Source organism: Ceratotherium simum, chromosome 3, assembly GCF_057802395.1.
Source record: "Ceratotherium simum simum isolate JZ-2026a chromosome 3, ASM5780239v1, whole genome shotgun sequence".
NCBI classification, from domain to species: Eukaryota; Metazoa; Chordata; class Mammalia; order Perissodactyla; family Rhinocerotidae; genus Ceratotherium; species Ceratotherium simum.
Window position 1 is genome coordinate 57,559,573 of NC_141902.1, and position 27,122 is coordinate 57,586,694.

The window sequence follows — 27,122 nt, forward strand, 5'->3', positions numbered from 1 at the left end:
CTGAGGCTTTGGGGGGAAATAAATAAATAAATACATAAAAAATTAAAAAAAAAAGATGCTGAAATTTCTAGGAAGCAATTTTTTTTGATAGAATGTTTCTCTGAGATAATTGATAGATAACATGAAAGAGAAATGTTCTGATATAATATTTTTTAAAAAGAACTTATATATATAACTTAGAGACTCTGGGGCCGACTCTGGGGCCAGTGCATATTCTTGATTGATTTTTTATTTTATTGTCACATGGTAAAATGTCCTTTCACTTAATTGAGATTAACTCTAGTTTCCACGTGAATTATTTTGAATGTTAATAATGGGATGTGTTAACATTGGAGAAATTAACTCTGCGACAACTAAGGACTCAGACTTCACCTTATGTATATGAAGTAACTGCGAGAACTCAAGATTCAGGCCATGAGAATTTAATTCTGAGCGCTTAACTACATCAGTTTCATTTCAGTTATCGCAAGTGTTTGGTTTGTGTATAGTCTTTTTAGAGCCTCATTTTAAAAAAGGCTTTTTTTTTTTTCTTTGAATAATTAATAGAGAGTTTTGGGAAAATGTGGGTCAGATTTTAAAATTGTGCCTGTTGGTGGTTAAAAAAAAAAAAAATCCAACTCTTGGTTTTTGTTAAATAATTAGAACAGCTATTGGAGTTTGCAGGTGCTTATTTTCTGTAATATTGGGTATCTAGCCCTTTAAGCAGAGTATAAGTTTGTGCCCAGTTTATATTTTTTTCTTTCCATTTCTTCATAAGTAGTCCCATTGATTTTAAAAGAATAAAGAGTTTCCCAGCACACCAGTAAATACAAGTGTGATAATTTTTTCCCCTGCTTTGTGCTTTCACACTAACCTTTATTATATAACCACAAAAGACTAGAAAGAGAATTGTGCATTGCAGGTATTAAACCTGTTGTTCTCGGAGTAAAGTCTTGATAATATGAGCTCCCCAAACCTCTTAATTATTTTATTTATGAGAGGGAGTGCTTCCTATAAAAACATATGTATAAGAATCTTTTCTTATGTTGCGTGAACTTACTGTTGTTTTGAAATAATAGTTGTGTGGTGTTTACATTTATGACTTGATTCATTCTTTTGAAGATCTCACTGTTGTTTAACCATGGATTTGCTTACTCGGGTTGTTGGCAAAAGCATGGAATTGCATCAGATCTTGCTATATTAAATAAATACAAATATTGGATGTCAGAATTTTTCCTAAGTGATTTGTGGCTTTTGTGTTCATTCTCCATGTAATCAGCTTCATAGGGGAAGTTATTTTTGAGACAGTATAAACTCCTGGTAATTATTCCGTAGTTATTTGTGTCTGGTCTTCCAAAGGCAAAAGTGGCTCATTTTGACTCTGATTTAGTAATCTGCTTTGGCCTTAGTAGTTTTAATCCTTCTCCCTGCTACCCTTTCCCCTCATTTGGAGGTAGGGGCACAGTTCCAGTATGTAGCTGAAGACTGGTAGAGTAGATGTAGCATAATAGCTTCACTAGGTGTTTTTCACCAAAATAGGTCTGAACAAGTCTGAGTTTGTGAAAGAATGAATAATAACAAATTTGTTCAGTGCATTACAGTTTTTGAGACTATGTAGTTTCACATACATTGTTTCCATATGTTGTTTTCATTTGATGTTGAAAACTGATTTCAGAAATCCATTTCAAAATAGAGTAAAATGCTTGAGCCAGTGAAGGGAGCAGCCTTATGGATCAGAATTTGCCTCTGTGTGGGAAGTCAGCAGGACCAGATGCCCTCTCTTTTTTCGCTCTGTAGGTATCTGGATCTGTTAACATATAGGTGACAAATTTTGGCCAGCTCTGAAATTACATTTTCTAGTAGAGGACACATATCATTAGCTCTGCAAATTAGCCTTGCAGTATATAGGGAATTCAGTAGGTGTCTGGCCCCAAATGATAAACTGCTATTATAATTTTTATGCCTTGTAATAGATTTTAGATATACTTTTTTTTTTTAAGGTGAAAAAAGTGGTTTGGGCAATTTCATAAATTGATATGACTCTTGTATCAATTTACCTATTAAAGATTAATTCATGTTTTCTAAAAGTAATATATATATACACAGTTAAGTCACAGTGTCAAAAGGTTTAAAATAGAACGGCGGTCTCCCTCCCCTCCACCCCTAGTCTGACTGTCTGCAGACAACCACTTTAAGCTCTGTTTAGCTTTCTTTCTCGTATTGACCTGATACTTCTAAGTAACACACAGTTATTTCTTAATTTATCAATTTTAGGCATTATCTGTTGCCGTCTTGCTATAGTAAATGAGGACATTAGTGTTTGCACCACTCTCCTTTCTGCCCCTCTCTCCATTTCTCAATATAATTAGATTACAAATTTTGGTTAATATGGTGATTACTTTTTTTTCTTGTCCAGCATTTTATTTTTCCTTAAATTAATAATTGCCCTTTAAAAAAATTGCTTAATTTACCTTCCACACATTTTTCTCCCACATGTACCTATAAATCTGTCAAATGTCTGTGAATATTATTTTCTAAGCACTTAAACAGATAATCTCTAAGTACTATTGTTTTCTGAAGACCTCCTTTCTAGAGCCCTCTTGCTACCATTTGAACTAATTATTCTCTAGGCCTACTGGATAGTTTTTATCCTGTGATTCCCCTTGCTGTTCTCTTGTATTAGGCTCTCATGTTTCCTGGATCCTATATCTTTCTTTTTCTTGGTGTATTAGACTGTTTTGCTAGAGTACATCATTTAGGTCCCTTCTCCTGGGCCGCCAGTTTTTGACTCCATGCAAGTCTGACACTTTTATTCTACTTTTATATTTGATTGCTTGGCTGGCTATAGAATATTAGTTAGAAAAACAATTTTTCTTAGAATTATGAAAGCTTTGTTCCTTTGTTTTTAGGCTTCCATTGTTGCTATTGAGAAACTTGATGCCTTTCTGATTACTGTTCCTTCATACATATCCTTTTATTCTTTTTCCTGGAAGCTTTTAGGATGTCCTTTTTATCCTTGGTGTTCTGAAATTTCAAAATGATGTCTTGGCATGGGTAGTTTTCTTTTATTGTGATGTTTACTCAAGGGACCTTTCAATCTACGTATATGTTTGATAGCACACTCATCCTCCCATAATTACGTCTCCTAATTTGTACTTTTTTCTTTCTGGAACTCCTACTAATTAAATGTTGGGCACCTTGGGTAGAACCTGTAATTTTCTTATCTTTTTATTTCTTTGCCTTTTGGTTCCAGTTCCTGAGATATTTCCTTGATTTTTTTCTTCCACTCCTTCTATTGAATTTTGATAATCATATTTTTAATTTTCAAGAGCCTCTTCTCATTATTCTGGCCATTGATTTTTCGTACATCCTGTTGCTGTTGTTTTGCATTATCTTCTCTTATTACTGCAGGGTTTTAGAGTTTGTTTTGAAGTTTTTCTGTGCTCCCTGCATTGTTTCTGTTTCTTCTCGGTTCCTCTTTTTCTGTTTAAAATAATTCTCTCAGACTGGAAGTTTTCTTCAAGGATCTGTTTTATCTTTGTCTGTCTTTTCATATGACAGTGAGGCACTGAAAAGCTCACTGAGTGAGTGGGGCTTGTGTACAGTGGGCTTCACCGTGAGCTGGGGGAGCAAGCCACCTTCTTTGTTAGAGGAAGACTCAAGATGTCTGTGTGGAGAATTTTTTTTAGCATTATTTAGTTTTTCAGTCTTCCCTCTGGGGACTGTCCCTCTGGCCACTTATGTTCTGACATCAGACTGTAGGCAGTTCCATGATTCACTTGTTCCTTAACAGCTCTTGGACCCCTTGTTTTCAGTTCTATCCTTACCCTTGCTGTATCCTGTGCCCAGTGTCCCTGAGCCGAGAGCGCCCCCCTCCCTCCTTTCTTCTCTGCTGACACTTAGGCTATAGCTTCCTTTGCACTACTAAGATTGTTACTGCTCCTCTAACTTCTTTCTGACTTTCAAAACCGTGTTAAAATTTTTTGTCTGCTTTGGTTGCCTCACATGTTCTCTTTATTCTTGTGAGTTAGTATCTATTTAATTCCTTTATTGTCATCTTAGTGGGATGTTAGGAGTGAGAGGAGATAAGAGAGAAGTTGGTCTGCCATGTTTAATTTGGTGTCTATTTTTAAATGAAAAAAATATATATATATATATTTTTGTGTGTGTGTGTGAGGAAGACTAGCCCTGAGCTAACATCCGATGCCAGTCCTCCTCTTTTTGTTGAGGAAGACTGGCCCTGCCGTGCCCATCTTCCTCCACTTTATATGGGACACTGCCACAGCATGGCCTGACAGGCGGTGCGTCAGTGCGCACCCAGGATCTGAACCTGCGAACCCCAGGCCGCTGCAGCAGAGTGTGCGCACTTAACCGCTGCGCCGCCAGGCGCACCTTAAATGAAATATTTTTAATCCAGTTTTTAGGGCAAAATGCTTTGCTCTATCAGAAATGGATTTTATTCAGAGAGTTAAATCACTAAAACTGAAATTTTGCATTACTCTATTTTGAGTAAAAGTTCAAACTCAGATTCACCTTCTCTGATGAATAGAGCAAAATGTTTTGCTATTATCAGACTCAGCAGAGAGAGTAGGTAAGCCAGAGGATTTAACACTGCTTGGGAAGCCAGGTCACAAGCCAGACTTTGGATATGTAAAAGAAATATAGTTGTAAGGTCATTTGGACTACTGAAATTAATATGTTGTATTATTTTTACTGGATTATTTCATATCCATCAATAAAGGAAAGTTAATGCCAGGTTTATAGGACTCTCTGGCTCTGCACATTGGTAATTTAACCTTTTTCCCTTGTGTTTTCCCTTAAGAAAGTATGTTCTTAATAGGAAGTAAAGAAGTAAAATTTTTTTTATCTCAAAAAACCTTTTATTTTGATATAATTTCACACTTAGAGAAACATTGCTAAGAATAGTACAAAGAACTCTCATGTACCCTTTACCTAGATTCACCAATTGTTAACATTTTGCCCCATTTGCATTATCATTTATGTATGCACTTTCTGTTTATATATATTCTCCTGAGTAATTTGCAGACATAATGCTCCTTCATCCATAAATACTTTAGTTTGTTGTTTTCCAACAACAAGGACTTTTCAATAAGCACAGGATATTGGTCAAAATCAGGACATTTGATACTGATACAATGGTATTATCTAATGCACATTCCATATTTGTATTTCCCCAGTTGTCCCAATAATATCCTTTATATAATGTTCTTTATAGCTATTTCCCTTTTTTGTCCCAAGCCACTTGCCCCAGATCTAATCCAGGATCATGCATTTCATTTAGTTGTCATAACTCTTTAGTTTCCTTCAATCTGGAAGAGTTCTTCAGCCTTTTTTTGTCTTTCACATCTTGGTATTTTTGAAGAATACAGGCCAATTATTTTATAGAATGCACCTCAAATTTGAGTTTTTCTGATGTTTCCTCATGATTAGATTCAGGTTGTGCATTTTTTGGGTAGGAATACTACAGAAGTAATGTTGTATCTTCTCAGGGCATCATATCAAGAGGTATATGATGTTAATTTGTCTCATTTTTGGTGATTTTAACTTTGATTACTTTATTAAGGTAATATTTCCTAGGTTATTCCACTGTGAAGTTACTGTTTTTCCCTTTGTTATTAATAAGTAATTTGTGGGAGATGCTTTGAGATTTTATATATGTATAGCTCCTATTCCTCACTCAACTTTCACTCAACAATTTAGCATACATTGATGATTCTTGACTAAATCACTTCTTACTAGGATGGTTGCATGATATTCTAACTCATATTCTTCTAGTATATTAGTTGGTATTCTACTACAAGGAAGAGCTTTCCTTTCTCCTCTACTTGTTTATTCATTTTTTTAAATTAGTATGAACTCATAGATTTTTATTTTATTCTGTGATATTCTGTTATTATTTATTTTGAGGCTCAAATTGTCTTAGATTTGGCTAGTGGGAGCCCCCTTGAGCTGTAATTTTGACATGTCTCTATTGTTCTTTCTGGCAAAGCAAGAGGCTCCAGGCTCATCTTGTACTCAGCCTGCCCCAGCCTTGGTGTCAGCCATTTCTCCAAGTAGCCCTCATTCCTTTTGGTGGGGAATAATATTTATAGACTAAGATTTCTCAGCAGATAAGAGCTAAGAAGTATAAATAAAAAGACATGTCTGCATGTATTTATGTGTCCCTGTATGGGTGTATGTGTGTAACCATGAGTTCATACTGATTCCTATAATTATAGTTCAACACCACGGATCTAGTCTTGCCCCTTTCCGTATTTGTAATGCCCTTCGCCAATAGTGAGAATCTGGTTCCTGTTTTCCTCAACATATGTACTCATTTGCTCAATGTCATAATCAGAGAAAGTAGTTCCACAACTGCTAACCCATGCTATTGCAAAGAAAACCCCTTATAACTAGAATTCGATATTTGTTTACAGTTCTTTTTGTCTATACTGACACTATATAAGGTATTATGTTCAAAAGTTATTTGGGTTTGTTTCCCTCCCTCTTTTATTTATTTATTTTTTTCCCCCAAAGCCCCAGTAGATAGTTGTATGTCATAGTTGCACATCCTTCTAGTTGCTGTATGTGGGACACGGCCTCAGCATGGCCGGAGAAGCGTTGCGTCGGTGCGCGCCCGGGATCCGAACCCGGGCTGCCAGCAGCGGAGCGCGCACACTTAACCACTAAGCCACAGGGCCGGCCTCCCTCCCTTTTTTAATACACTTATTTATTTGACATAAGTTAGATTCGTTTGTTTATGTTTGATTTCCTTTTTAGATTTTTTTTTTTACCTTATCACTGCTGGTTTTATTTTACTTTTTAACTATATAAGACATTAGCGTGGATCCACAAGTTAAAACTACACTGAGAAGTGTTACTACCCTATCCTTCCACCCAATCCCACCTGCGTCCTGTAGACAACCGATTATTCTGATTTATCCTTCCTGTAAAAAAAAAAAAAAGCAGATACATGAGTATTTTCTTATTTTCTCTCTCAAAAGGTAGCTAAGTAAGTATACCCTTTTGGACTTTGCTTCTTTTATTTTTAACAGTATATCCTGGATATCACTCCACATTTGTAGAAATTTTCCTTATTATTTTTTAACAGCTTCGTAGTACTCCGTTTGTGGGTATGCCACAGTGAATTCAGCTGTTCTCCTATGTTTGGGCTTGTAGGTTGTTTCCAATATTTTGCGGTTATAAATAATACTGCAACTGATAGCCTTGTACAAATGTATTTTTGTATTATTGGGTATCTTTAGGGAAAATTTAAAGTTTTAACTTTTTAATTATGTGAGCAGTAATATATAAGTGATTTTATAATAATACTTCAAGCTATTTGTCTGCCTGCTCCTATCTTCCCGTCTGCTGTGGGAAATACTTTATTGTAATTATTTTTCTGTCTGGGAAACCTTGAAATCAGAGAGCTGGAAGTGGCCTTGCAAGCGTTTTTAGTCAGTAGTAGCCAAACATATGCTCTGGGTCCAGGTTCATTTTAAGCAGTTGACTGTTCCTTGTACATGCTCATCAATGCTGTTTTACCCCCTGAGTACTCAGACCCGACTGTTTCTGGTCCTTCTCTAATTCAATTCATATTAGGTTTCTTCATGTCGTATTGTTGACTGGGATATAGAATGGCAGTAGGACAAGACAGTTGTACAAAGGTTAGAAATAAGGATTTGGGCATCCATTTTCTCTACAGGTCTCAGAGCATTAGTGAGTATTATAAATTGCAGATCCTCAGAGGAATGGTATCTCAGATTCCCAGATAATGCTGCTGGCCCTCTCAGGTGGTTCATGTCTTCCAGTCTTTTGTTCCAACAAGTGGGCATTGGAGTAGGAGGGAGATCTCCTCCTGCATTGCTAGATAACAATGTAAAAAATTGTCTAGCAGAGCTTCTCATCAGAGGGGCCACGAATGGATTACATACGGGTTGAGATAATGATTCCCCAGCCTAGGGGTGGCTGGAGCCTCCGAGCAGATCACTGCTGGCCCTGAGATGCCTCCTCAGTTTATGAGCATGTGCCATACAGATGTTATCATTTTTGGTGCATGCCCTGACCTGGAAAAGATTGGGAAAGTAGGCTAGAGCACAGTCTTCAAAATTAGCCTCTAAGAGCAAGGACATTGCCCCTGAAAGAGAACCAGGTAATAAGGTGGATAAAGAAGAATTGAATTATCTAGCATAGAAGTTTAAACCTACCAGTTCCTAAAAGCAAGCTGATCACCATTTCTTAAGTCTGGTATGATTTGAAATCATCCCTATTTACTTCTTTGCTAAAACAAAAGTTAGAAATTAGAATATATTTTAAAATGACTTGACCTGTAACCCCATTGTACTGGATATTGGAATATAGACTAGTTCACATTAAGACCTTGGCCTCTTACTTTCTTAGTCTGTATTTTGACATTTTCACTCGTTGCTATACTGATAATGTACTGACAAATGAAGCAGATACCCAAGGTGTATTTTGATTGATTAGATTGGTGAACCACGATTTAATCTCTGTTCTAAATATCTCTGAGTTTGGTATATTTCAGTATGGTTTTCACACTTAAGTTGCTTCTGTACTTAAATGTTTTATCTGAATAGCATCTTATTAAGTTGTCTAAACCTCCTTGCACATCTCTCAAAATATGCTTCTAAAATGCACTTGCCTCCTAAAGTATTTATTTCACATTATTCATATAAAATGTAATGTTAAGGTGGTTATAGTAGTTATATCAATTTTGAAATAACCTTATTAAAATTGAGTATTTTTATCTCATTCATTTGATGTTTTGAATATAAGTTAACTTTGGGTCAGATATAGGAGGAGTTTATGAGGGATTTTTGCTGACTTTAATGTGACTTATGTATTTGGAATTTTTCTATGAAAAGGAGCTATCAGCTAAAATTCTTTTTGAGTATAAACTGAGGCACAAAATTCTGAAAATTAGTAGTCATGATATTTGTGGACGTATGTTACCTGTGTTGTATCTGATAGCAGCCACCAGAATTAACCCCTGACAGCCATTTTATTCCTTTTAATATATTTTTAAGGGAAAGCAACTGGCATTCACTGGGTGCTTTCTATTTGTTAGGCCCTTTGCTGTGCACTTTATATTGATTGTCTCAGGAAATCCTTACCATAGCTGTGTGAGGAAGAGGTGGTATTTGTCCCGTTTTACAGGTGAGGAAGCAGGCTCTGGAACCAACTGCTTACAGTCGTAGAATAGAAGAATGGTAAAGCTAGAATGCAGAGGTAAGACAGGTTCTGTTCTGTTGGTTCTGAAGGCCATAGTTGCTTCATTACATCACATGACCTCTAGTTTATTTTGAGTCTACAGAGTAGCAGTTAAATTCCTATGAGCTTAACCCAGTCCATTTGGTACATTTTTGTATTCAAGAAGGAAGGAGTTCTTTTGGCAGGATTAAGGGTCAAGGGCGGGTGATCAAGGCCTCTGCCTACTTCAAACAAAATGATGTGAAGCAGAGTTCCTGTCAGTGTGCCCCTCGTCTACCTCCTTCTTCTGGGCTGGCTGTGGAACAATTTGCTAAGAACTTTAAGAGAAAAGTGTGAGCACTTCCTCAGAAATCTTGGGATTCTGATTATGATGTGGGCTCTTCATCATAGTTATAAAGGCCTGGGATCAGCCATTGCTGGGTGTGATGGGGATCAAGTCAGACTGGCTGAGGAATATGCCAGAACTCTTAGGGTAAGGATAGAATTGGAAACAGATATGGAGTAGGATGTTCTCAACTGTTACAATTAATTATTCCGAGTCAGTTTTTCAAACTCAGCCTTCACTAAAATCTGAGGTTTCCCAGAGTGCTTATTTAAGAACATAATCCAGAGAGGCAAAAGGAGTGAAGGATAAGGCTTTGTAGCTTTTAATGAAGAGAAAAGCAATTCCTGCAAGTGCCAATGATACCTTCTTAAGGATCTTTATCCAGAATTTGGGTTGTTATGTTAATAGTGTTTTTGAGATGTTAAAGTTTGTTGTTCAATATAGGGCAACATTAGGAGTGATGTTTGTGCTCAAGAAGGAATTAGGTTGTCTTATGGTAGTGACAGCACATGCGGATTTGAGTTATTAAAATATTGATAGGATACAGAAAGAGCCAGTCTAGTGCATGATGGCAGCGTAGTTGATGATAGACTGTCTTTACTCTCTTACTACCTCTGTTGTGGAGGGGATAGTCTGGTCTTTGGATAGTTTTGATTCCTATTGGGTAGAACTTCTTAAAGATTGTCATCCTCACTTCTACTAAACAACACTGTCAGTCATTCCAGTGAATTGTTTGGCAGGGGTGAGTGATGGATGCTATATCATTGACACCTTTTCTTCTACAGGTGGTGTTCTAGTTATCTGTTGCTGCATAACAAACTCTGCTACATCTTAGTGGCTTAAAACAACCATTTTATTTTGCGAGTCAGGAATTCAGGAAGAACTTGGCAGGTGGTGTGTCAGCTGGAGTACCTGGGGCTGGAGCATCCTCGTCCAAGATGGCTTCTTAACTTGCATGTCTGGTACCTCTGTGCTCCCTGGTCTCTGTCTCTGTCTCTCTTTCTTTCCCAACCCCCGCACCCCCATGGTGTCATATTCTCCAAGATCTCTCCATGTGGTGTGAGCTTCTCCCAGTGTGTTATTTTCAGTGTGATCAGACTTCTGATGCGGTGGCTGGCTGCCCTGAGAGCAAGCATTCCATGCAGTAGCAAGAGGAAGCTGTCAGTTTCTTAAGTCCTAGATCTGCAAATTGACACGGAGTCACTTCTGCCATATTCAGTTGGTCAGGGCAATCATAGAGCCTGTTCACATGCAAGGAATGAGGACACAGACCTGCCTCTCAATGAGAGGAGTGTCAAAGAATTTGTGGCCATCTTGAATCTCTCACAGGGCATTAAACAGAAAGGAGAGAATGGTTATGAGAAATATTGAATCGTGACTTTACCAGAAAACAATTTACTTATCTAATGATTCAAGGAAGATTAATTGATTGCTAGCCTTGACTAAGAATGGGACTGAGGCAAGACAGAGCTGGTAACAGGAGGTAGGTGGAAAAGATTCTCATGGGGGAAGTGGAAAGACACCCAAGATAAGCTTTGCTTCGTAATTGTCTTTTCTGCCTTGGCCCTGAACTCTTGGTTCCGTGATCTTGGCCTTGAGTCCCAACCTGCCACTTCTGACGACTTTGGATTTGGTGCTCATGTTTGGTCTCCTTCTCCTCCAGTATGTGGACCTCTGCTTAGTCTCCCAAGCTCTGCCTTGGCTCACACCTTTGGCCCTGGGCACCTCCTGTCGCTTTTAATAAGAATTCTCCTGTTTGCCTGTTCCCTGAGAATCCAATGCCCACTCCCAAAATGAGCAGCATTGGAGTGGGAGAGGGGCATTGACAGACAATAATTTTGGCTGCAATCAGGCTGCTTTAGCACGTTTGGCAGTTGCTTATTATAGCTTGATTTCTTCTTTTCTGGACCACATTATGGCCCAATTCCTGCTCTCTTTATGTGACTTTACCAATAACTTCCCCCAGTAATTTCAGAGGATTCAAGTTGAAGATAGGATAGACTTCAGAACTTTTAGCAAAGAATAGGCTTGTGAGCATATGGTTCAAAGAGCATTTATGGTATAAAGAAGACTATCTGCCTTGCTCTTAAATATCTAAAAATATATCAGTTGGAGGGTAAATTAGGTTAGTCCTGGAATATATTTCTACTTATATGTATTGGAATATTTATATAATTTTTATGATAATACTGCCCTATCCTCCAATTTCAAGAGGAATAACACTTTCACTATTGATAATTTTATGGACTCTGTGTGTTTTGAATAAGAGCTGCAAAAATTTTGTTTTCGTTGATCTTGTTTTTACAAACCCGTAGAGTTGTAATCTTGGATTTTGGTTTAATGTACCATTCATGCTTAATAATTTAGAACAAGTCCATTTTGTTAGGACAACTTTATAATACCAGTATCTTTAAATTTAAGACATTTTAAAATTTATTTTTAGTGTAAAAGAAGTAATGCTTTCTGAAAAAATTCAAACAGTATGGTTGCAAGTAGGTCCATGTGGCTTCAATCCTATTCCTTTTACATAACTGTTAACAGTTACTATATACCCTTCCAGACTTTTAAAAATTTATACAGGTATATAATATATACACAGAAACAGTATGGAATCTTTTTAAAACAAAAATGACAACCTTCTGGATTTACTGCTTTGCAGCAGTTCATGCCTTCAAACACTATATGAGTTTGAGTTCCAGTTCTGTCACTTACTAACTTAGCAAGTTACATAAATGCTCTGTGCCTCGATTTCCTTGTCCATAAAAGAGGCAGAATAATAACGTGTACCTCATTGGATTGTAGAGGATTAAATGTAGTAATATGCATAAAGTGGTTGCAGTAGTACCTGGCACATAGTATCCACTAGATAAATTAACTAGATAAAAATGAATTTGCTTTTTTAAAAACACATGTTATGGATGTTTTCTTATGGGTTGCTAATATTTTGAGAGTGTAGCACTTTAAAATTTGTGTGTTGGGGGTTGTTCTGAGTTTCACTGTCGTGGCAGCATGTTTGTCTGTAACGGTTTTGAACAGTAATTCCACACACTTCCCACCCCCATTGTGGCAATGAGTTGCTATTACTGATGGGCAATGTGTTTGGAATGTGTTTGCCTCTTGGGGGTAGTGGGAAGCAGGAAAAAAAGTTGAAAGCCATTGATTTAGAAAATTATGCTACATTAGCAATTAATCTTTTTGTTAAGCTTTTTAAGAAAATTAGGTGGAGAGTAGAGTTGGAAGAATTTTATCTATAGGGGAGAATGATATGATTGTTTCATCTATTTTTGGCCTTATATTCTTTGAATAGTTTTATGATTAGAGGGGACATGCTCATCACCTAGTCTTCATTTTACAGTGAAGAAATAGGCCCAGAATAGTAGTGATTTTTCTCAGTTCTGTAGCTAGTGACGGTAGAGCCAAGACTAGAGTCCTGGTCATTGGATCCTCACCTTTCTGAATTCTTAAGAAGATAAAGAGCCTCTCTACCAGTTGAAGCAACTATTGAATAGTGAATGCACTATAAATGACTTGCCTGTTAGTGCTGTGTACTTGAACTATTTTGTGTATAGAGACAGTGACTAAGTTGTATCATAAGCAGTAGTGCGTGTTTTATAAAAAATTTTTAGAATTCCAGGAGAATTGTTGATAGGCCTTGAATATCAAATGTACTGTTTATTTTTAGGTTCTATGTGGTGAATACTAAGGATATTGAAGATCAGTGATTATGTGGAAAGAACATTATATTCAGCGTGGATCCCATTTTGTCTTATGAATTCCTTGTCTTCTAAATGCAACCTGGAAACATTCGTGTGTAAATAGGTCCCTTTAAGCACAGAATTCCCTAGTTTTCTGCCCTTCTTTATCTTTTGATAAAGGAGTAGACTATTCCCTTCACAGGAATAGTAGGGAGGAAAACTACATTGATCTGTAGATCACTGGGATGCCTTCCCTCTTCCCCTGTGCTGCATCAGTTCTCACCTCCCAGTTTCCAGGAGAGTTAAAGCTTTTGGGGGCTTTTGGAAGAAGACGTGAGTGTCAGTGTGTTTCAGAGGATGGGGCTCCTCCACTCCTCTCCTCTGCCTAGCTTCTACCTTCAGGAGAATGGCCTTAGCTCAGGAGAGGATCAGGATTCCCCACTCCCTCCAAAGGGGCCCATGTGCCAACTTGCGGAGCTTGTGGCTGAGGTGAGAACAGGCCCTGAGGAAGGTTCTGAGGCCATAGCCGAAGGAAGAGAGTGGAGGGAGCCTAGTCCAGTACCAACCTCCAGACTGAGATGCCCAGGGGTTGAGAGAAGAGACACTAAGCTTGGGGCTGGGAGAATCTAAGTAAACAGGAGAGATTACTGGAGGAGAGAGTTGCTTTGAGGAAATTTTACAATCTAAAATGAAAGGAGAAGACTCCATTGATGAGATTGCAGTCACTCTGCTGTGGCCAAGAGTAAGTGTGAGAAATGCACTGCATGGCTTCCTTGCCTTGACATCACCTTGAAGGGTAATTAGGTGTCATAAAAAGAGCACTTATAAGTTCTCAGACTTATCTTTTTGAACTTGTACAAGTTTCCATCCTTATTACCCTGTTTCTCTCAAGTATGAGCATTTAAGATAAAAAAAATTAAAAACCTTCAGTTTAATATTTTTACATTTTGCTGAATGGATAGTATATTCATAGCTTAAAAATATTTTTATTGACTGTATATGGTTTTACTTTTTATGTATATAAAAATGTGGCATTTGGTAAATCTACACCACCTCTATCTAGTTCTAAGACATTTTCAACACCCCAGAATAAACCCCATATCAATTATATTATGGTTCATGTAGAGTTTTATAGAAGAGCCTGGAAACCTTTAATACTGTTTCCATGGCTTCCATGGGAAACGTGTTCATCCTACAGATAAACTTTTGAAACTCATCTGTCTATAAATTGAGACTCTCTTTTATAATAAGATATTTCCCCTTAAGGTGATTAAAATAAATAATTTTAAGATTATTTGTAGCGTTCATTTATTCATGCTATGATCGGTTCTAAACAATAATTGAGTTTGTTTAATTTAAAGCCAATATTTTTCATTCTATTCTATAATTGCCTTAAATACATTACAGAGTCTTAATTTAGATCAGATGTGTATAAACAGTGAATATTCCCCAAAGCAATGCAACAAATGGCTTCAGAATCCCCCATCATACCTATTCTCTATAGCTTCCTAGCCTTCAAATGTTTTTCCAGTGTGAAAGTATTAAGCCCTCAGAGAATACTATCATTTAAATAGCCTATCGCACATTGTCTTAACTTTCTTATTGTAAATATTCATGATAAAAGAAGTTGGATTTCTTGACTCAGAAATTTTTGAGATTTATTAAAAGGCATAGTTACTTGTTTCCAATGTTCTTGAAAGTCGAAACTTTCCTGCTTTTTTTTTTTGCTGAGGAAGGTTTGTTCTGAGCTGACATCTGCTGCCAATCTTCCTCTTTTTTTGTATGTGAGCTGCCACATGGCCACTGACAGTTGAGTGGTGTAGGTCTGTGCCTGGGAACTGAACCCAGTCTGCCTAAGTGGAGCACACTGAACTTAACCACTAGGTTACCAGGGCTGGCCCCAAAATTTTATTTGTTTTTATTCTCTCTCCTCATCCCTGTCTTAAGTACCTACTTATTTATTTATTTTATTGAGGTGCAATTCACATAACATAACATTAACCATTTTAATGGGAAGAATTCAGTGGCATTTAGTACATCTATAACACCACCTCTATCTAGTTCTAAGACATTTTCATCACCCCCAAATAAACCTCATACCTATTAAGCAGTTACTCCCATTCCTTCCTCTTCTCAGCCTTAGAGTACCTTTTTTAAATTTTGAAATTGAGAAAATAAAAAGTTAATAAAACTTTATGAGATAATTGAGATATTATAAGACTGGATTTAGAATACATTGTTCTATGGGCCGGCCCTGTGGCTTGGTGGTTAAGTGCGCGCGCTGCGATGCTGGTGGCCCGGGTTCGGATCCCGGGTGCGCATCGAGGCACCACTTCTCCGTTCATCCTGAGGCCGAGTCCCGCATACAGCAACTAGAAGGATGTGCAGCTACGACATACAACTATCCACTGGGGCTTTGGGGGGAAAAATAAAATAAATAAAATCTTTAAAAAAAAAAAAAAAAAAGAATACATTGTTCTAAATTTAGTAACATAAATACATTCAGTATACTGATGGCAGAAAAATTAGATCACAAAATTGTGTGCACATTGTATTGTGTATATCTTTACAGTTATAAGGGGAAAAAGGAACACTTGATAGGAAACATACCAAATTAACTGATTTTGCTCTAGATTTTCTTTTTCTCATTTAAAGGAGGAAAAGAAACCTTTCATAATTAAAAAAAAAAAAAAAAAAAAAGAACAACTCTAGGTAGTTAAAAGGTTGGGCCTAAACTTACTATGGTAATATAATTATTTATTTCAGGATAATATTAAACTTCATCATTTTTTTTTCCCCAGATTGAGTTACAATGTCTCTTCATATTTACTAAGAGAAAAAGAGAAATTTGCTGGAGGACAAAACTGTAATATTTGTAGGTTTTCAGTCTTCCAAATTATACCTCAAACCATGAATACCTGTCAAGTAACTGTGTTCTAATTTATTTTTCTTTTTAAAAATATACTTCAAAGGACTTTCTTTTCAAGCTATAAAAATATCATATTCTTGCTGCCATAAATCAAATACCACAGGAGTGTACAAATAAAAAGCCAGGAATCTCCCCTCACAATAGTCTTCTCATGTACCTGCCTAAAATAATTGTTAGCAGTTTGGCAGGTATTCTTCTCAGCCTTTCTGTCGTGTGGCTTACATGCGCATATAACAGGATTGGACCGGATTGAGTCAAAAACTCAAATGCGTGCCTTCAGGATGGCTGTGGCAGTTAATGTAAAGGTGTCAATGAGGTAAGGAAAGGTAGGGCCCTTGGCTAACTGGAATATGAAAACTCAGAGCTTTCATATTCAAAAATAGTTAGAGCCCTGTCCCTTGCATAGTATGTCACTGTGCTCTCCTGTTCTTCCTTGCCCTCCTCTTCCCTCCCATACACGTATAGAATGAACCTATGCCAGCGATTCATTAATGAGTGAACCAGCAGGATGGTAAAAGTAATTCCAAGGGCATTTGAGGAATTGAGTGTATGTAGACACTGAAGAAAGAACGTTGAAATAAATTGCTAGACTAGATACAAAATTGGTTAATGTCCTACAGGGTAGTAAAATCATAACCTTTGGAGTTTGCTGGACAGAAATTGTCTCTACCAAATGAAAATCTTCAAGTCAACCTGTAACTTCATAGAATTTGGGTCTTAATCAACAGTAAGCAGCAGGTAGGGCCGGCCCCATGGCTTAGCGGTTAAGTGCGCGTGCTCCGCTGCTGGCGGCCCGGGTTCAGATCCCAGGCACGCACCGACACACCGCTTCTCCAGCCATGCTGAGGCCACGTCCCACGTACAGCAACTAGAAGGATGTGCAGCTATGACATACAACTATCTACTGGGGCTTTGGGGGAAAAAAATAAATAAATAAAAATTATTAAAAAAAAACAGTAAGCAGCAGGTCAAACAATGGTACTATAATTACATATCTTTGGGAGGCTCTATTAAACAGTGTTTCATTATACATTGAAAGGGCTTGCAGTTCTTGATTCACCTCATTTCCAGTTTTGGTTAATTTTTGTTAATAGTGAGAAAGACTGTCATAATGGGCCAGGTCTTGGAAGAGCTTGCTATCCTAAACTAAGAAATTTAAATTTTCTTTCAACAGGTGTTTATTAAGGACCTACTATGTGCCAGGTGGTGGATTTATTATAATCCTGAGTGTGTGGCTGTGCTGTGGTGCCCCTCCCATTGCCCCTTGGAGACTGACTAGTGGTTCTCAAGGGGTTGTATTAGGGAGTCACCTGGGAAGCTGCTTTTCTCAAAATACACATGTTCTTTGTCCTTCTCTCTGCACCTCAATGTAGATATCTCTGTCTGAGTAAAACATACATGTTTTGAAAAAGCTTTCCAGGCGATTTTTATATCCATTCCCTTTTGAAAATCATTGTTATGTTTACTGGGCTTTTTTTTTTAAATTGAAAATTGAGTAAACAGCAAAATTATAGCCAATATTTTAAAAGTTTCCATACCCCTTCTTGCCTGCCCCACCCCTAAACTGTAATAATTAATGTCCTGATACACCCTCAGCAAGAATTATATGCAGTTGCCGTATTTATAATTATGTTTTATGCAACTGAGACATGAATCTGGGAAAAACTGGGCTTAGTCTTCCTAATTGTATCCTTAGGTTATGCCTCTCACTAAATAAACTGAAAGAGGTGTCATTTATAGTAGTATATGATCTGCATGGTGAAGATATATGATTAAAAAATTAGACTTTAAAAATGTTTTTAATAAGAAAACGGACTGTCATTACCTTGTTGGAGACTGTGGTAAAAAGGAATAAGTGATAAAGGAGAAAAATGTGTATGTGTTTAACTTGTGGTTAAACTATTTGAGTTGAGTCAACAATTAAAATGAGCAGCTGTTGCGGACATTTATTTAAATTCCTTTCAGTATGATGTTAATTGGGCAGCCATTTTGTGTACATGCACTCACAAAGCAGGGATTTGTGATTTCAGTACACCTAAACAGCCATGGAGTTTATAACTGAATCACAGGATATGATATTGCAGATCAGAGGAGAAACTGGGAAATAATATGATACAATTGGTATATTGTGTATTTTTCTTTTCATTAGTGTGCCGGTCCAACAAAAGCCCCTGGGTCTGTTTGACTTGTTCGAGTGTCCACTGTGGAAGGTAAGTGACATGCTTATTACCTCTCTACCCTAAGTGCTTTTTTCAGTTTGCCTTTAAGCTTTATGTCAGGCTTTTATTGATTTGGATTTATTTAGCACCATTGCTTAATCATAGCGTATAATTCTCTGTAGGGCTTCCTCTCCCAATAGAATCCCTTTGTTCATGAGAGAACTGAGGAAAATCTAGGGGAAAAAAACCTTTTATATTGATACTCAGAAGAATTAATTTGATGATCAAGAGAATCTACTAGTAATATTTTAAAAGATGAAATAAGGGAACTTTGAAATCTTGAAATAAAAATTTACCTTATGGTTGTTTTTTAAACCTTTCATTAGGGTAAATTTAAGCCTACACAAAAGTAGAGAGATAGTATAATTGAAACCCATGTTTCCATCACCCAGCTTCAGTAGTTAACACATGGCCAGTCTTGTTTGATCTATTTCCCACTCCATCCCCATCTTGACTGACTTTTGAATCAAATCTCAGATATCACAAAACACTAAAATATTTACAGATAAAGGAATTCCCTGGAAAATGGTCTCACTGTGGAGTTCATTATTAATTGCTAAGATCTACCAAATGTTTCATTGTTCCATTAGGACATTTTTGCTTTGCAGAGACTTACCTCCTCCCCCACCCCCCTTTCATCCTGAGCATTTCCTCCCATTCTTGGCTTCAAAATGACGTTACTTAAATATTCTGGTAACTCTTTTCTTCTAACACAAAATCAAATAAATATCAACCTTTGTGTTCTTTTAGCCTGGTAGTAGTGCATTTATTTCTATTGCTCTTTTAGCTTAGAAAACCTACTTTGAATGTACTTCAGAAGTTAATAGCTTAGATGCAAGGAGATGGGAAATCGTACTAAGTCACACCGGCTGAAATCTATATTGATTTATTTGAATTGTCTCCCCATTGTTATTTTTAAACCCGCATTGCATGAAGAGAGCATCTTTGTTCAGTTAACTTTTGATTTTTCACATTTTGAGTCCTGGAATTGAGTATTTTTTCCATGTACGCTTAAGAGTACCTTTGGAAAATGTTAAATGCGTATCTTAATTGTGGCTGTTGTGGTTTTGAAATCTCTAGGATTTGGGGAACCTGAAAATACTTTGTACAGATAACATTTTTTTAAAAAAAGAAGAAAAGTAGAAGCACTTAAATTCTGCAGTTGAAGAGACAGATTCCTCTCCTAGATTTTGAGAGGTGAGAATTATAATGCAATAAAATTTATATAGTTCTGTTCTCCACTTGTCTCGTAGTGCTCTACAGCCTAAATCTTGAAGGTCATATGCCAAGGAAAAGACCTCACAAACTCTCAAAAAGTCGAGAGATTAGTGTTCTTAATAGCAAGCAACAAACAGTTCTCTAAGTAGGTTTTGAAAAAATCAGTTGAAAATTTTCTAGACTCTGCTGGTAGTCTGTTTCCAAATGCAAGCAATCGTAAAGTTAGAAATTTGACATTGTTTCGGAGAAATATAATCAAGTAGATTAAACAGATAAGGAGAGTAGCCTGCATTTGGATCTTCATTTTACACAGCTGATTGGTTAATTTTCTTTTATCATGTAATCCTGGCTATTGATTGCCAAGGATTCTGAATTTTTGGTAATTTTAGACCGCTTGTTTGCAGGGAAGTCTTAAATTGAATATTCTTTTAACTAGGAAACATAGTTTATCAGTAGCATATTTGAGTTATATGTTCTATTGGTGTTCATGACACCGTCCCATTTAAATTATTTTTCAAGTTTTTGCAATTGTTGTTAGAAATCTGTGACATATATATTGACACTTTTCCTTTTTAGACCAAATTGTCTAGTTAAAATCTAAAACTAGATGAGGGAAATATTTATTTTTATATTAGCCAGTTTATACATAACTATTAACTTCTGGTTGATGTATTTGAGTATTAGCCAAAGCATTGCTAATCTTAATGTCAGTAGTAATACATTTCTTACTTCATCACTGACATTTACAGTAATGATTTAAACGTCTAGTACATTTGGAGACTACAGTCTGGTGGCTAAATGAACTATATGTACTATGTACAAATTATCAGTGTTCAAAGACTTGAAAGTGGTAATACCTTTATTATTATTATTATTCAGTATTGCTTTTTATTTGATTCTGAAGGTACTCATAAATATTACTATTTTTGATGGCACAGTATAAATATATATAAGCGTAGGAAATTGAGCTGATTAGATATTGAACCTATATGATGCCTTGGAGTTTACCTTTTTAATTACATATTGGATGTTTCTTGACCTATGCAATGTGTTATATCGAAGTATGTGCTTAATATGACCACTTTCTAAGCAATTATGTTATTTGGATTCGGAATAAATATTACTTAAGCATATAAAGGAAAATATGAATAAAATAATTGCTCACATTCATTCATCCATCCGTGCATTCTGAGCCATGGATTATTTTATTTAATCACTGAACAACCCATGAGATATAAGTAGTAGTATCTCCATTTCATAGATGAGAAGACAGAAGCACAGGGAAGTTAAGTAACTCACCCAAGCCTGCGTGGCCAGCATATGATAAAGCCTACTTTTGAACCTAAGCAGTCTGGTGTTTGAGCTTATACTCTTAATCATTTTATTTTATTTTAAAAATCACTTTTGTGGACAGAGGACCCATGTACACAAGTGTTGGTTATGTTTACTTCAATGAAAAAATGGGAAAAGAACATGATAAAATTCTGCGTTGAGGTTAGTAGTGCCTCTAATGCTTCCAGCTTTCCTGGAGTATAGAGGCTGGGCTTAAAGTTGATCCTCCCTACTTACACACCCATCCTGCTTTCCCTAGGGTAAGTGTTGCTCCTGTACCAGTAAGGCACTTCATGACAAAAATGTTACCTTAACTCTCTGAGTGTGTTTATTTTGGTACCATTTAACCAGCATTTGTTTTGACCCTTCTGAGTTTTCAATTAGGCCTTGCCTTCTACAAATTGGCTGCTATCTAGGAGCTGGGAAGTTTTTGTTTTATAAGGGTCTTCATAGTAGTGGTCAGTTATAGCATTATACGGTATTTAGGTGAAGGTGTAGATGAATTTGGGTGCACACCATGTGCATATGAACCGGTTTCAATTTCATTTCGCTTTGTATAACACAACGATTTATTAAATATGAGTTGGAAAGTGTTATAAAATTTTTATGAGTATAGTCAACCTTTGATTATCTTTGTCCAGGCAGAAAAATAACGGTTTATATAAGCTTAAGGTGATTTGTGTTTTGTTTGGATTTTTTCTAAATAAACGCGTTTCCATATGAGTAGAGCTGATTGTTCAGGTGTTAAAATAAAAGATTTGAAGCCATAGCGTTGAGAAAGAGATGGAAGATTATCCTGTTTCCGTTATTATCCAGAGTATTCCATACTCTCATGTTTTATATGAAGCAGCAACCCAAGCAGAGCCTATGGCCCTGTGGGAAGTGGTTTAGTAATTTAGTTTACAAAGTTTGTCTTTGATAATAGCCTGAGCTGGCGGTTAGCAGTGTGAGAAAAGCTTAGAAAAAGAAAAAAGCTAAAGCAAAAGCATCAGCAAAGGAGGTGATAAGTGATAATATCTATGGTATTGAAACTTATTTGTATAGATAATGCCTTTCCTTTCCTTTCCTCGCCTGCCCTTAGTCTTGTGTACAATTAAAAGTTGACTGTGATACATTTGATTGCAAAAAAGGAGCATATTTTAAGTACTCAGCTTAATAAATCACTAAATGATTAAATGCTCTTATAGGCTTGAATGCTCTTATAAGGAAGAATTCTTTCTCATTCTGATTTAATTACCATCTAATTTTTACCATCATCTTCTACTGCTTTAACTTCCAGAGCAGTATTTAGATTAAAATAAATTTTCATTTGGTTTTTATAAGGTATGTGAATGGCCATGCAAAAAAACATTATGAAGATGCACAAACACCCTTAACCAACCATAAGAAATCAGAAAAGCAAGATAAAGTTCAGCACACAGTGTGTATGGATTGCAGTAGCTATAGTACATACTGGTAAGTATTAATATTTTCTGGAAATGATATTCCTTATTACGTGTGTACAAGTGTTTTCTCATCTTCCTTGCTCTTTCTCCTCCTCCCCAGTCTCTAAGCCGGTTGCTACTGCTGTTACCTCCTTTTAGTCCTGTTGGGGTTCGCAGGGGACTGGAGCGTCAGGAGTCCCTGTCCTGATGCGTTCAGGTTTTACTCTGCATTGTGCTCTTCAGCTTCCAGGCTCCCCTTCTTTCCCATCCCCTGTTCCTTGTCCATCCCCGTAAGCCTCAGGGAAACGAAAAGTATCTATTTCTTTGTTTTTGTTCATTATGATTCCTTTTCTTTCTCTTGTTTTGTTTTTAATTGAAGAATGATATGATAAAAACCCATGTTAAAAAAGAAAACAAAAACGTGTTCCTATTGTCCAGTAAACATTTTGTTATATAATCTTAAAAATTTAACTTCTTTGTTTAAAAAATTTTTTTGATGGTCTCCCCTCTCCCAGTTCACTTCCACTTTCTTCTTTTACTCCTCTGTAGATAAATGTCAAAATTTTCATGTGTAGCCTTTCAGGCAATTTTTTTAAAGTGTCACATTCTTTAAAAGGAGATTGGAGGCCCTGTTCTCTCTTTGTAATATGATATACATGTCTGATTCGTGTAAATGACAATAAAGTGTCTATGTTTGTGACTACTTAGAACTGGGTTATTTAGGCTATAGTGATGTTTAACAGTCCATATCTCTTTGGTATGCTGAGAAAGTCGGTGTATTTTTTAACTTCTGTGTGAAGCAAATTTCTTTCTTTGACTAGTAAATTATGATGAATAATTCTATACTTGTTTTAGTCAGTTTACTCTCAATTCAAAAGGTTTTTGACATTGAAGGAAAAATAGAAAAAAAACAAGCCATTTAAAGGATCCCTTTGGAGATATTTTTTTCCGTATAGCCCTTGAATGTCACATGAAGGCAGTACTGAGCAGGGATGGGGATTTAAAGTCCATATATCACTTTTAATTCACACTTTCTGCTGACGTTGTGTGCTAATCCTTTCTTAATTATCTTAGTTGGTAATTGTGTTGTAGAAAGGTGTCTATCAAAAAGAAGAAAAAAAGGTCAGTGGCTTCCCAAGTCTTTTAAATTTTTACAGGTTTAACATTATTAAATTGTGGCTATTGAATAAAACATCCTAAGGTTTAGTCATTCAGATCACTACTGTTTCAGTGATGCTTTGTGTGGAAGATGTCCAGACCTGGAAGAGAGAGAAGTTAGAGGTAGATGATGATTTCAATAAAAATGAAAATCTTCCCAAGATTTTCACGCAAGGGCTAGTGCTCAGTGTATTGTTATTTGCTCTTGTAAAACACCCTTCCTACGAAAGTTAAGCATTAGCCAAGCTGTTGAAGAGGTCTCATTAGTTTTTCCCCTTTTCATTCAGGAATGACATAGCTATCTAATTGACAGAACCATGGGTTTCTGTAAGGTTGTAAGTATTTCTCGTTAGCAGAAATTAAGATCATTCGTGAGGTGTCTGTCTCACAATCATTTGTTATAGGTCGTGTTAACCTATACATACTAGATGTTGAAAACATTCTCCTTGATTTTCAGTTAGAATGTGCATGAAATGCTTAATGGGGAAGTTTGGAAATACAATTAAATCTCTGTGCAGTGGGTTTTCTCGTTATTGGTAAGATTATGAGCTAATGGTAACTCTTCGAGGAAATTTTAAGAATTATCTTAGAATTATTTTAATGGAGTGGAATGATATTCATAAGTCTCTTTAAAAATGTAGATTATATACTTTAATGTCTTTATATATTACATTTTGGAGGAATACCTTTATTAACTAGAATTGGAATTTAATTCGTTTTTTATTGGTATAGTGTGCTAAAGTACACAGTGTTTCATGGCTGAATTTGAATTAAATGGCAGATCTTCAACCTTGGGGAATATACACCATGGCAGAGGCTTCTTGGCCAATTGCCAGTCTTTTGTGTGAAGTTATACAGAACTGCAAGTGTGTGGACACCCAGAGCTTCTGAAATGCAGGAAGGGAGCTGCAGCTGGTCACATTACCGTCTCATTTGTGGGTTTTAGAACAAAATGCCAGGCAGTCACCCTGTAGCATTACACTGATGGCCTGAAAGGAATCAGTTACAAACTGATGAAGCTGTGGTTTAAATTAACATTTTTCCCACACCTCACTATGATTAAGAAGCAAACAAAAAAAGATTTCTTCTTTCTGTATGGGGGAGTGTGTATGTGCGTGTGTGTATTTTCCAATGCAGTTTAGTAATTTTCACTTCAGTTTGTAAATTTTCCTTGTGCATAAATTTCTTGTGGTTAGACCGAATGATTTGCTTCAGAGGTAAAATATTTGTGTATTAGTTTTAACCTATTTGCTTATTAATTATTATGCTTGTAGTCAAAATATTTTGACTTTAGCTAATATTAAAGCTCCTTTTCCATGTGCTCTGTGCTCTAAAGAAGTTGAAACGTGCTCTGGGGCTTACAGTTTTTCTATACTTATTTTCCCCTTTCCAAGAGTCCCTGCCCTGTCCTATCTTTGCGTATCCGTTATGAAGTTATCACTGAACTGTCCCCATAGGCCCCTTCCAGCTCCAATTGTAGCTGGACGTAATCTCTCCTTAACTCATAGTTCTTGGGATACTTGTAATTTCCTGCTGCACATCGGTTATTTGTAAATGTCCTTGGGGACTGCAGGAACCATATGTCAGATCTTTGTATCTTTCTCAGTATTCAGTGTCTGGTGCAGAGTAGGCAGTATATGTTTGAAAGGTTGCCTTTTGTTAACTATCTTCTGAAAATGGGGAAGGTTACACCAAATCTATAACATTGTATCCTCGGATCATCTTGGAGGACTGAAGAGCTACGGAACATTTTTCCTGAAGAAGACCTAAATCATGGCATATGTGAGCTATTTCATTTACCTCGCAAGAGGAACACTCTTGCAGAGTAGCTCCCTTCCTGTCTGAAATAAACAGGGTGTCAACAAGAAGCACATGTTAACCAAACAGAACAACATGAAACGGGTCACTATTTCAAAAGAGGGAAAGCAACACCAAAAGGAATAATTTTGATTTGGCACAAACCCACTCCTTTAGGAGATAAGTCGTGTTAACTGAGCTAGAGGTAAGTGAAGATTTCAATAAAAATGAAAATCTTCCCCAAATTTTCAAACAAGGGCTAGTGTTCAGTTTATTGTTTGTTAAGTAATATTTCCTTTCCTCGCATACCAACTTCTCTCCCCCCCAGTCAGTACAAATGGAATTGTATGTGGTATGCATTATGATATCGAAAAAACCCAAAGATTAAAATTGATAGAAATGTGGGACAGAAATAAAGATTAAAATTAGAAACTTTTATTTGATTTCTTATGTAGATAGACATTTGGAGTTAATAGTTTTAAAATAGTGAACAAATAATTTTTGACATCTAACATAGTTTTGTCAGCTTATCAACAATAGCTGAATTTCTGAGAATAGAAAAGTATAAAAGGAATATTAAAACTAAATTACTAGGGCCGGTCCTGTGGCTTAGCGGTTAAGTGCGCGCGCTCCGCTGCTGGCGGCCTGGGTTCGGATCCCGGGCGCGCACTGACGCACTGCTTCTCCGGCCATGCTGAGGCCGTGTCCCACATACAGCAACTAGAAGGATGTGCAGCTATGACATACAACTATCTACTGGGGCTTTGGGGGGAAAAATAAATAAATAAAAAAATTAAAAAAAAAACAACTGGAAACAAGAAAATACGTTAAAAAAAAAGAAATACTAAATTACTAGAATTTTTCCTTCCTAGTAGCAGTCCTTCAAACAAAGTAATATTATGAAATGTGAATCAATTGATTTGTTTAGAAAAAAGACTGGTAGTTCAGATTTTAAACACCTGTAACAAATAGCAATTTTAATATTAAAACTAATAATAAGAAAGTTCTTATTTGTGAACCTAAATTGCTACTGAATTGTATTCAAAGGCAGTTGTGATTAAAAATTAAAAAGGAGAAAATCTTTTGTTGGCTATCATTATAAACTATTTGGACACAAATTTTCAGTGTTGTAAAGATTGGAAATGAGAGAGTTTTGTTTATTTAAAAACAGTATTTTGAAGTTTAGAAAGAAACTTTTTAATAGAGGTGGTCTGAAAACATGCTCTTCCTTACTGGTACTTGTCTGCTTTTAACAAAGCATATAGGTTTTCTCTGCAGGTATTACTCTAATTTTCTAATAAATTGGCTTATTTGATGGCAATATATGAGAATTTAATAAAAGAGAATTTAAAAATAAGCTTGCTTTCTAAAGGAGTTCTTTTGGATTTTCACTTTTCCTGGTTTCAAATAGACGAGGTCACTAGAATATCAGCTTTTTTTTTTTCTGTATGTGTATCTGTCATTTATAATAAAACCAGAGATCAAATTTTCCTCTAGATATCAAAATATTGTGCAAGGGAATGGAAAGGAACTTAAAACTTATTGACTGATCTGCCGTTGTCCTCTTCTTGAGGGGTACATTTTGCATAAAAGTTTTTGTTTTGTTTGAGGTTTTTTCGATGTTAGTATTATACACAACTTACTGTATAAAAATCACTTTGTGGCCAGTACATTAAAGGACTTGTTTCTTTACTGTTGCATAAAAAAATCAGGTTCATTTGTATGATAATTGCTTCTTGAATCAGATGGATGAAGAATGGTTTGGTCTGGGAATATTTTCTTAGTTCTTCAAGAATATAGTGTGGAACCTTATGA

The 27,122-nt window shown here is 36.3% G+C and overlaps 1 protein-coding gene across 4 annotated transcripts in view; it reads left to right on the forward strand.

The window, feature by feature from the left end:
• The window catches only part of USP3 (ubiquitin specific peptidase 3), a 98,883-nt gene that overhangs the window by 12,189 nt on the left and 59,572 nt on the right, over positions 1-27,122 (forward strand). For 3 of the 4 annotated variants that reach the window (XR_015551357.1, XM_087428331.1, XM_004421669.3), the window contains exons 2-3: positions 18,309-18,369; positions 22,252-22,383. Coding sequence is in view for 3 of the 4 variants with exons in the window: in XM_004421669.3 (XP_004421726.1) it covers positions 18,309-18,369; positions 22,252-22,383 (193 nt within the window). In the remaining variant the exon portion in view is untranslated. Of the gene's footprint in view, positions 1-18,308; positions 18,370-19,458; positions 19,576-22,251; positions 22,384-27,122 lie in introns of those variants that run through there. The other variant, XM_014780804.2, reaches the window with a different exon arrangement.